General features: G+C 41.5%; 1 protein-coding gene and 1 long non-coding RNA gene across 2 annotated transcripts in view; one reads left to right on the top strand and one right to left on the bottom strand.

Moving 5' to 3' along the window:
- PLEK (pleckstrin) overlaps positions 1–5,008 on the bottom strand; it is a 34,082-nt gene extending 29,074 nt beyond the window's left edge. The window contains exon 1 of the mRNA XM_023224111.1: positions 4,788–5,008. Within this exon, the coding sequence (XP_023079879.1) occupies positions 4,788–4,829 (42 nt within the window). The 5' untranslated portion in view covers positions 4,830–5,008. The remainder of the gene's footprint in view (positions 1–4,787) is intronic.
- LOC111550604 lies at positions 4,598–8,946 on the top strand. Its single transcript, XR_002734114.3, has 2 exons — positions 4,598–4,766; positions 7,714–8,946. It is a non-coding gene; the product is annotated as an uncharacterized LOC111550604 (long non-coding RNA).
- The last annotated feature ends 2,089 nt before the right edge of the window (positions 8,947–11,035 follow it).

Here is an 11,035-nt window from a genome sequence, read left to right as displayed (position 1 = left end):
TTTTTTTTTTTTTTTTTGAGACAGAGTCTCGCTCTGTCACCCGGGTTTTACGCCATTCTCCTGCCTCAGCCTCCGGAGTAGCTGGGACTACAGGCGCCCGCCACCTTGCCCAGCTAGTTTTTTTTTTTTTTTTTTATTTTTTAGTAGAGATGGGGTTTCACAGTGTTAGCCAGGATGGTCTCAATCTCCTGACCTCGTGATCCACCCGTCTCGGCCTCCCAAAGTGCTGGGATTACAGGCTTGAGCCACCGTGCACGGCCTACATAAGTGAACTCTTCCAGGTTGGAAAATTTATCAGTGAAAACATATTAAATAAGCAATACAGAAATGGCACCGAGATTGCTTAGTAGCATGATTTCTGGAGCCTTAGATTTAAGTTCAGATCTCAACTTTGCCTCTTCCAGGCTCTGTAATCTTAGGCAAGTTACTTAATTTTTCCAAGCATTAGTCTCCTCACCTATAAAATGAAAGTAACAAAGTATCTGCTTCCTATTGTTGTGAAGATTAAATGAGATAATATACACAAAGCATTCACCACAGTGGCCAGCACACAGTATACATTTGAAAAATGGCGACCACAGAGACAGGTAAGAGTACGGTTTTGGGGGAGGAGGTAGCAGTGAACCAAGATCTCACCATTGCACTCCAGCCCGGGCAACAAGAGCAAAACTCTGTCTCAAAATAAAATAAAATAAAATAGTACAGTTTTGTAGGCAACACTGTGGAGTCGCTCTGGCATAAGGTTCCCCTGGGTACCCCTCATCATCGTGACAGTGCTTTGGAAAAGAATGTCACTACAATACGAGCCGATGAGGGCCACATAGAAAGTGGTTAGGTTCTGCATAATGCTGGGGCCACACTGGTGGACTGCAAACCAGCTCTCCCATTTATTAACTGTGTGACTTTGGACAAGGTCCTTTGCCTCTCTGTACCTCAATCTCCTTATCTGTTAAGTAAGGATAATAATTGTCCCCATTTTGTTGAGTTGTCATAAGTATGCTGTATAAATGCATTAAGGCATGAAATGCTTGGAACTGTTCCTGCTTCAGGGTAAACACCACATGCATTAGCTATTACAATGATGAATCAGTAGGTGCAAATCGCTTGAGATTATTTCATCCTGCCTAGAAGACAAGGTAGATGCAGGAAAGAAGTCCTGGGCCAGGACCCTGACTCTCCTGCTCTCTTCCACTTCTACCACAACTTTCTTCAGCCCTTTCCTTTCCTGTCCCTGCCGCTTGCCCTTCCCTTTCCCATCACCCTGATTCCTCTGCTTTCTCCCAGCCTCGAAGGACATCCAGATCCCTCAGCCACTTTCTGAGTCAGTGCTGCTGCACCAAGTGCTTGTGAGCTTGGTTGTCCTGGCAACAACAGCTTGCTCCATAAACCTCTAGGAACGAGGCTGGTTTGAGACATGACTTGGAGGAGTCTAGGTTATGCAGAGCATATAATTTGATCCTCTCTCATTTTTTTCCAGTTATGATGATGAACATATCTAATTCAGTAGTAAGTATTCGAGGACCCCCCAAACATGTTTATTGGCCAGAAAGAAACCCCCTAAACAGAGAGGAAGGGAGGCTGAGGTTATTAAGCCCAATCTTGCCCACAAAACAATTTGTTCATGCTTCGCTCTGGCTCTAGTGATTTCATCTGACCTTTCTTTTGTGGGCCAGAGTAAGCCTGCCTTTCAGAATGCTGCCTGGGATCAATGAGATGGTAGGCTTTGCTGCTAGGCAGGCCTGGGTTTGAATCCTAGGTCATCCTCTTGCCACGTGTTTGACTGAGGGCGAGTCACTTATTCTCTGTGAGCCTCAGTTTTCTTGTCTGTAAGATGAGGATCACAGAGGGTGGTTAGGATTAAATGAAGTCATGTTCGTATAGCAGCTTGCTGCTCCGTGATTGGCTAGAAGTGCTCTTTTTTAAAACAAAAAAAGTAAATTGAAAGACTCTGAGGCAAAGAGACATGGGTATTACTTGGAATGAAAAAGCCGGAAAATGACAGAATCGTGTATTTTCCCTCCCCCTCTTAACCACTGTCTTTATTTGGAGATCTTATTCAGGAGGCAAAAGAGGAAACCTGGATTGTGAAATGTCAACAGTTATCTTGCACAGAAGAAAAGCAGAAACATTTTACAGTTAACACTATTGACCCCAATATTTCTGACTTGACAAAATTCCTGCACCAGCATTTCCTAGTGCTGTATTTTTTCCACCCAAAACATCTTATCTGCAATAAAATTATTTCATAAAACAAGACACAGGACAAAGATGTTCTCTGTTACTACCCAGGTATCTTGAACTGCATAAGAGAAAAAGGTGAATAAAGGAAGATTCACTATTATTATTTTTCATGCTTTAACATCAAAAACCATAGCCAAGGCTTCTAAGAGCCTTTTCAAAGATTTTTATGGCCCTTCGTTCATAATTAATTTGGCAACCAACCCAGGAACCAGGAACATATCCCCATTAACATCTAGAAGAGGCCCCACCACCTACTGAAGTGTATACTGACGCTAATACAAATAATCAGTGTCTCATGCAGCTTGTGTACACCAATTATGTGTCAGATTCCTGACATGTACAGTTTTTAACCCACACATGAGGTAACTGAAGGAAACTTAATGTCTACAGAAGTTAAGAACTTCAATATCTTCTTGGGAAATTCTGTCCTTAGGTTTAGTTCTGCAGCTGACAAAGGGAATATTTCTGGACCAAATATTTCTTAAAAATATCAAATGAGATGCTGGGGGCTATGTAAGAGTGGAGGGTTAGAGAAGGGAGAGGATCAGAAAAAATAACTATTTGATACTAGGCTTAGTACTTGGGTAACAAAATAATCTGTACAACAAATGCCTGTCACAGGAGTTTACCTATATAACAAGCCTGCACAGATACCCCTGAACCTAGAATAAAAGTTTTAGAATAAAAAATAAAAAGAGACTCTTAATGTATTATATCAGAGAGTGTTCAAAAGGCCCCAGAGAAAAAATGCAGTAATCATGGAAGATGTAACTTGTAAACATGAAAATTATGGAAGACATAAATTGTAAAACTATCAATACAAAATTTCACTATTTAATTCCAGGCCCATTTTCTAGATTGGCTTTTACAATCTGAGAGAACTACTCTCACTAATTAAAAACTATTTATTAATTTAAATCCATGTGCTTGACAACCCTGACTCTATCATCCCCATTTTTTAGTGAGACAGCTTCACTTATTAGAAATTTAGTCTTCATATTTTTGTAATTTAGGGAGATTAAAATATGAGCATACAAACTTTATAACAGCAATTTTCATTGCAAGATGTTTTTAATTGTTTAACAAACAAACAAAAACTTGCAGAAATGTTTCCATTCACTTGCTCTTCTCAGGATACTAGCACAAGTGATCAGGAAAGGAATAAGTCAACATTAATTATTACTAGGTCTCACCAATTATTATTGGTGCCTATTGCAAGGAATCTTTTACACCTCTATGTATATGTGTGTCTTTTTCAAAGATGTTTCAAAGTACAGCTGGCTAAAGAGATTAGCAGCTGAGGACCCACTTATTCTCCAGTACCAACTCAGCTGTCCCCATCACAAATACACCACAAATCCTAACTTGGAATAAATTTGCTTTAAGAAAAGCTAGAGTAATGAACAAAGTTCAGTGCCATGAATCAGAAACCTAAGCATCAGAGGAGTGGCTGGTCACAACTGTCATAGCCATGTGACTTGGGGCAATCGCCAAGCCTTCAGGGTCTGTCTCCTCTTCTGCAAATGAAGGAACTAGGCCAGATGACCTAGGGTCCCTCCAGCCTGAAGTCAAAATGGAAGCAGGTAGCAATGTGTGCTATTTAACCCCCCTTACAGGTAAAACATTGTAGGCTAAAACATGAAACAAATGAATAGCCTAAAACAGACTCACGCGTTCGCTGTTCATTCAATTAAAAAGCTAAGCACCCGAAGAAAGGCACTACATTCAGCTCATTTCTGAAACAATCCACTCATTAAGGTTAGTGTGAGCTTATCTGTGTACATAGGCGTTGCCCACAGGACGCCAAGTCCTATGTGTGAATTCACATGCCGGGGAGCTTTCACAACCACACAGCACACACTCAGCATCTGAAGAAAGACCAACACTAAGAAAACTCAATTTTCCTGATGCATACCAGGGAGGCTAAGCCTTTTTCAGTACACTAATCTTTAAAATGGTGCATCTACCACCTCGATGCCACATTATGCAAATTTACTAAGAATTGTGAGTGAAGAGATTTCAGCCCAATTTTAAAAAGCTAAGGATTTTTTACCTGTCAATTCCAAGAAGACGGCCCAATAAACAAGCTGTAATTACTCTATCATTATATCAACTCTTTAATCACTTTTTCTCCCTTTCCTCCCAAAAAAAAGAACTGAGGGGAAGGGGGATTAAAATAAAAAATGGATAGTCTCTCCAAGTAACCTCTATAGAAGAGGAGTATATCTTCTGACAGAACACATCTGTGTGCCTCTTAAAAAGGATATTCTAAATCTGGAGGGAGTTAGCTTAGACCCCCACCTTCCAGGCCCTGCCATCTGGAATTCTCAGACCCATAAAATCAAACTGTAAGGAAGCCGGGGCTGGATGGGTATCCCCGCTCCCCTAACCCCACTCCAACATTCTGTGTGCTACCATGCTCCCCTATTTCAACCCAACTGGTTGAGCAGGAAACATTCCTAAATGAGCAGGTAGCCCATGGAGCTGGACCCAAGCCTCCCCAGTCCATGTCCACTGACACCCTGGTAAGTGGCACCTCTGCTCACCCTCTTCACAAGGTAGCCCTCTCTGATCTGCTTTGGTTCCATGCTGGCTGGACAGGCAGATGCAAAAGTCACTCTCCGGCACCTCCTCTCAGCAGCTGGGCTTCCTCTGCATACTGAGGTGGCTGTGGGCTGCCTTTTCTACAGTGGGTCGCTTTCACAATTTCCCTTCTGCTGGCGGTCGCATGATCACATCCTCTTCCCCTCACTGGGGTGGAAGATCAGAATAAGGAACTGCAGAGTAAACTACCCATTCCTTGCTAATCCTGGAGACGTATTAAAACCACAGTTGGGTTGAATATTTACCTAAGGGAAATTCTTAGTACTATACAGAAAATCACTCGTTTAAAGAGAAAAAGAAGTGATGAAAGGAAGAGGAAGATGAACAAGAAAAACTTGTTGGTGGAAATTGTCCTGATTAGGGATTAGTCTTGAGATTCTGGAAATGCCTAATAAAAATGCCAAGAAATTCAGAACCATCTGGTTAGCATAACAAAGTTAACTACTAAATGAATGCCTACTTCTCTCTGTGCCAAGCCCTGTATCAAGTGTTTCTCAGCCTACTTATTTAAAACTAAATTAGTCTGCACATAGGCCGGGCATGGTAGCTCACGCCTGTATTCCCAGTACTTTGGGAGGCCAAGGCAGATGGATCACTTGGAATCAGGAGTTCAAGACCAGCCTGGCCAACATGGTGAAACCTTGTCTCTACTAAAAACATAAAAATTAGCCAGGTGTGGTGGTGTGCGCCTGTAGTCCCAGCTACTCGGGAGGCTGAGGCAGTAGAATCACTTGAACCTGGGAGGCAGAAGTTGCAGTGAGCCGAGATCGTGCCACTGCACTCCAGCCTGGGCGACAGAGCAAGACTTCATCTCAAAACAAACAACAACAAAAATGAGTCCACACGTGAAACCCATAGGGAAAGTATATTATTTTCCTTATCTTAGAGATAAGGAAACACAGACTCAGAGAAGAAAAGTTGTCTCAAGTTGACGCTGCAGGTCACAGGGGAGAGCAGAAGACCAGGGAGGGACGTGCTAGGGTGCCACTGCCTCGCATCAGGCATGTGAACAGGTGTCCCACATTGACTGCTGATCCCACAATCAGCCTGTAAAAAGAAGTCCATCATCAAACAGGTTTTTGAGAAACTGTACATAATAGTCCCAGGTTGGCAACTCCTCTAAACGATGAACAAATTAAAGACCCTCGCCCCGCCAAAGTACTACGGCAAAGAATCCTATAATGGTGTTTCCCAAACCAACTTGGCTGTAGAATTCTTTTCTGCACAATTTATATTAACATTTTTTGTCATAGATTGAATTAAATCTCCCAAAAAAGAAGTCCTAACCCTTAGCACTTTAGAATGCATCCTTGTTTGGAAACAGGGTCATTGTAGATATAATTAGTTAAGATGAGGTCATACTGAAGCAAGTGGGCCCTTAATCCAATGTGACTGGTGTCCTTATAAGAAAAGGGAACACAGAAAGCAGCCATGTGACAACAGAGTGATGCATTTACAAGCCAAGGAATGCCAAGGATGGCCGGCAACCCCCAGAAGCTGGAAGAGGCACGCAACAATTCTCCCCTAGAGCTGCTATAGAGAACATGGTGCTCCCGACACCTTGATTTCAGACTTATGGCCTCCAGAACTGTGAGACAATAAATTTCCATTGTTTTAAGCCACCAGTTTGTGGTACTTTGTTATGGCAGCCCCAGGAAACCAATACAATCCTGAAAAACTAATATTCCATAGAATAAACTTTGAGACATGTTAATCTGGCCCTGTGAAAATGAGCAAATTCATTAATTACTTTGTGCCTCAGTTTTCTCATCTGTAAAATGGGGATAATAACACTTATCCAATAAGGTCATTCTGAAGATTAAATAAGATACACATGGAAGTATTTAGAAGAGTGTCTGAAACATAACTAGTATCCATAAATATTAGTTACTCCTCATCTTCAAGGCAAATCTCCGTTATCCTAGAGCTGATCCTTTTCAATGATAACTTCAACAGAGATGATAAAAGCAATCGTAGCTCTAGAATTTCCTCATTACACCTGTCACTGTTCTTTCACTGCAATCAACAGATAACAACTTTGGCTAATAGAGGTGAACAGGAATTTGCTGGAAGAGAATGGGGTGGCCCACAGACTGAAGGAAAAATGAAGACTGGGGTCTTTGAAAGGACAAGAATCAGGACAGTTGTGGGGTTCCAGGAAGCAAGACACCAAGATGAAAGAATGCCAGTGGTTTTCAGACTCTGCAGTAGTCTCCAGGGATCAGGCCTCTGATTGGCCTAACTCAGCTTCTCTCTTGGGTATCTGGAGGGGGAACATGTGAACCGACAGCTCTCGCAGGACCATGCTCAATGGGGGAAGGGAGGGTGTCCCCTAAAGTAAAACCAAGATGCTATTAACAATGGACGAGTGATGGCCCCGAGAAAGGCAAAACTGACAGACATCCACGAGGGCATCTGAGGAGCCAGGAAAGTTAGGGGAAAGAAGTTCTGTTCTTGGGGTTTTCTGAGAGCTTCCTGATTCCCTCTCCTCTTCTCTCTAACTGTGTTTCCAGCCAACAGTCACTGCCCCTGTATTTCTCACTTTTCATTTTATGCTAATATCCATTACATAAAATCGCTGATGGTTTCTTATCAGTTTCTCATCGCACCAAAATTAATTAGAAATTATTATAAAGTGTTGGGGGCTGAGAGTAGAGGGATCAACATTTGATGTCACCTGAGCGAAACAGGAACAAATAAAAGGATAATGTTCTGTATCTGCACTCAAACAAGTATTTTGCTACGTCTGTACAGTCAATGGAAACCACTCATAGATTTACCAAGTCTGATTTCATAGTTCAATGTATCTCCCTTTGTTTAACTGACCAAGTGACTTCTAATTTGGAATGTCTTCACTGTCTGTCCTAGCATGATCGGAAGGCTTTAAAGAACCCTCACTCAGAAACCTCATAGTACTTTTAGATGCTTACCGTGTAAAAGCACCACTGCCTTCCGAATAATTCATTTCAACATGGTATTAAGTCCTTACTATGTGCCAGGCGCCTGAATAGGTGCAGGGGTAAAAATGTCTTGCCACCAAGGAACCTTCCGTATTGGTGAATCTGCTGAACGTCACCATTGATGGATTAGATGCTGCTGCCTTTGCCCCTTCCCCTCCTGCCGCGTGTCATCGCGCCTGCTTAGCGACACCTAGTGGTCAGTAAAGAGAACTATCTGAATCAATGACGCCATTTAGGACTTCCTCTCAACAGAGTTTGAGCCAGTTTTCTTCTGCTGTGTCAGATCCCTCTTCCAGATCAGATCATTAGAACCTCTTCCAATATCTTATGTATGTGTGTCTAGAATGACTTTTTTTTTTTTCTTTTTTTTTGAGACAATCCAGGCTGGAGTACCGTGGCCCCGATCTCGATTCACTGCAACCTCCGCCTCCCAGGTTCAAGCAATCCTCCCACCTCCGCCTCCCGAGTAGCTGGGATTACAGGGACATGCCACCACGCACGGCTATTTTTGTATTTTTAGTAGAGTTTCACCATGCTGGCCAGGCTGGTCTTGAACTCCTGACCTCAGGTGATCTGCCTGCCTCTGCCTCCCAAAGTTCTGGGATTACAGGTGTGAGCCACCACACCCAGCCTAGAATGACTTTTTAAGATCTCTTTCTGTGCACATTTGATCAATAACCTTGGAAACATTATTCTTATAGTACATTTATTGTTGTAAGGGAAAGTTAAGACTTCTGAATAAGCAAAAATGATTACTTAGCATCTCCAATGGAAAACTATGCATTCTTTACAGCACACCTTTCTAAGTTATTTGTTTCTATGGAGCTGTGTCTTTTCTTGTCTTGGAGTTACTTTAGAACTCTGTAGATTGTGGATAAATACGAATAATTCTTGTCTATAAACATACAAATAAATTCTGACTGATGGAAGTTCAGTAGACTCCACCTCACCCCACACCTTCGCTACACCCCACCTCCCATGGAAAAAGTCAATTTTGTGTCCACTGGTAAATGAATTTCAATGTTGCTTTACTCTATATAAATTGGCCTTTGACCTTTCCTTTGAACCGGTTGTGACTTCTGGCTAGTTTCCCCTTTAATTCATGAGTTAAATAAAATTTTGACATGTTTTCATTCTATTATATGTAAGAGTCATAGTTTTATCTTTTTAAAGGTTATTCTATAGCATTGGCAATTCAAAAGAGACATTAAATTTAGCTGAGAAATATCAGACCACCTCTAGAGCTAAATATAAATTAAGTAAAAGGTGTCAAAACCTGTAAGAAGAGTCTGAGATGTTACCCTACTTGTAAGCTAACAAGTCAGCCTGGCTGTTTCAGGGATGCTCAAAGAAGACACAAGACTTCTGGGGTTTGGGGTAAGACAAAGGACTTTGCTACTCACAGCACAGTAAACAGAGTGAGCTCCATATTGGTCTTGATGCTTGTTGGCCCTAAGTCTACCAAGGACAAAGTGGAGCCGCCTAGATGGATGCTCCATATACGGAGGGTTTGCATCATAACTAAGGACCCAGAGCTTAGGGAACATGAATCTTTTGTAAAGCGCTGCAAGCAAACCTGCCCAAACTTTGTCTCAGAGGCAGACCTTATCTTTATTATACTGGACAGTAAGTGAATCTGCCCTTTGCTCTGGAAGGAGACAACCTCTGTCTTCAAAGCTGTTGTTCACTGTACAAGCATCCATAAAATAGAGTACCTCTGCTTACAAGTTGTGTATATACATAAAAGACCCATGGAGAACTTTCTCCCAACCAAAAGAAAGCATTAAGTTGTCTAATTCACTTAAACGTATTAGAGAATATCTAGTTGGTGCCCAGTGGGCTTCCAGTTCAAGAGAGGGAGCTGAGCCCACAGACTGAGTCATCCCCTTTCAACAGATACACAAATTCATATGGAAATGATTTAAGAATATATAAAAGTGTGAACATATACATACCCACTTGCTCAAAAGAAAGCACTTTCACACATACATTTCCTTGCTCTGTTAGCGGAGAAGGCCTAGAAGCAACAACAGCCTGGTAGTGTCAAGCACATCTAGCTCCCAGATCTTGATTACTAATACGATTCTCCAATAAAAGGAATGAGAGGTCCTTGGAGAAATAGATGGCTCTAAGATTTCAGCAGGAAATGCAAAAGATGACCCTGAAGCATCCTACAGTACCAGAAAGTAAGAAAGTGCTAAAAATTTTTAACTAAAAACACAAAAGACTGAAACCATGATGGTGATCAAAGGGACCCAAGAACCAACTGAATGAACTCCTAGTGGCCAAAGCTAGAAAATTTGGAGCAAGAAAATAAAAAAAATAGTATTGGATTATAGCCAAGTCTAAAAATAAATAAATTTATGATTGAGTAAATAAATAAGAGAGAATACACAAATCTATTCCAAGATTCCAAGAATTCCAAATAAGTTATCTAGATTTTCCACCCTTAAAGAGGTAGAGCATGAATCCTCACTCCTTAACTATAGGCTGTGTATGGTGACTTTTTAAAAAGTATGGTACAGAAAGGAGAAAAAAGGAGTAACTTTATGGTGGAGAAACATGATAAATGCAACCACAGCCAGAGCCAGGTGATCAAGGTTAACATCATGGTCATAAATCAGATTATAGTATATACCCTTGGTATCTAATCATGAGAAAAACACTAGACCAAACCTCAATTGAGTGATAGTCTATGAAAGACCTGACTAGTGCCCCTTAAGACTGTCAAGGTCATCAAAACCAAGGGAAGTCTGAGAAGCTGTCACTCCCAAGAGGAGCCTAAGGAGACATGCCAACTAAATGTCATATAATATCTACATGGGATCCCAGAACAGAAAAAGGACATTAGGGGGAAACTAAGTATATCTAAAGAAAGTATGAACTTTCACCGGAAGTTGGGAGTTCGAGACCAGCCTGACCAACATGGAGAAACCCCATCTCTACTAAAAATACAAAATTAGCCAGGCGTGGTTGTGCATGCCTCTAATCCCAGCTACTCCGGAGGCTGAGGCAGGAGAATAGCTTGAACCCAGGAGGCAGAGGTTATGGTGAACCGAGATCACGCCATTGCACTCCAGCCTGGGCAACAAGAGTGAAACTCTGTCTCAAAAAAAAAAAAAACAAAGAAGAAGAAGAAAGTATGAACTTTTAAAATGATGATAAACGTATCAATTTTAGTTCATTAGTAATGACTAATGTGCCATGCTAATGTAAACGTTAATAATAGG

Source organism: Piliocolobus tephrosceles, chromosome 15 (genome assembly GCF_002776525.5).
Source record: "Piliocolobus tephrosceles isolate RC106 chromosome 15, ASM277652v3, whole genome shotgun sequence".
Taxonomy (NCBI): Eukaryota; Metazoa; Chordata; class Mammalia; order Primates; family Cercopithecidae; genus Piliocolobus; species Piliocolobus tephrosceles.
This window is presented reverse-complemented; position numbering and strand designations above follow the sequence as displayed.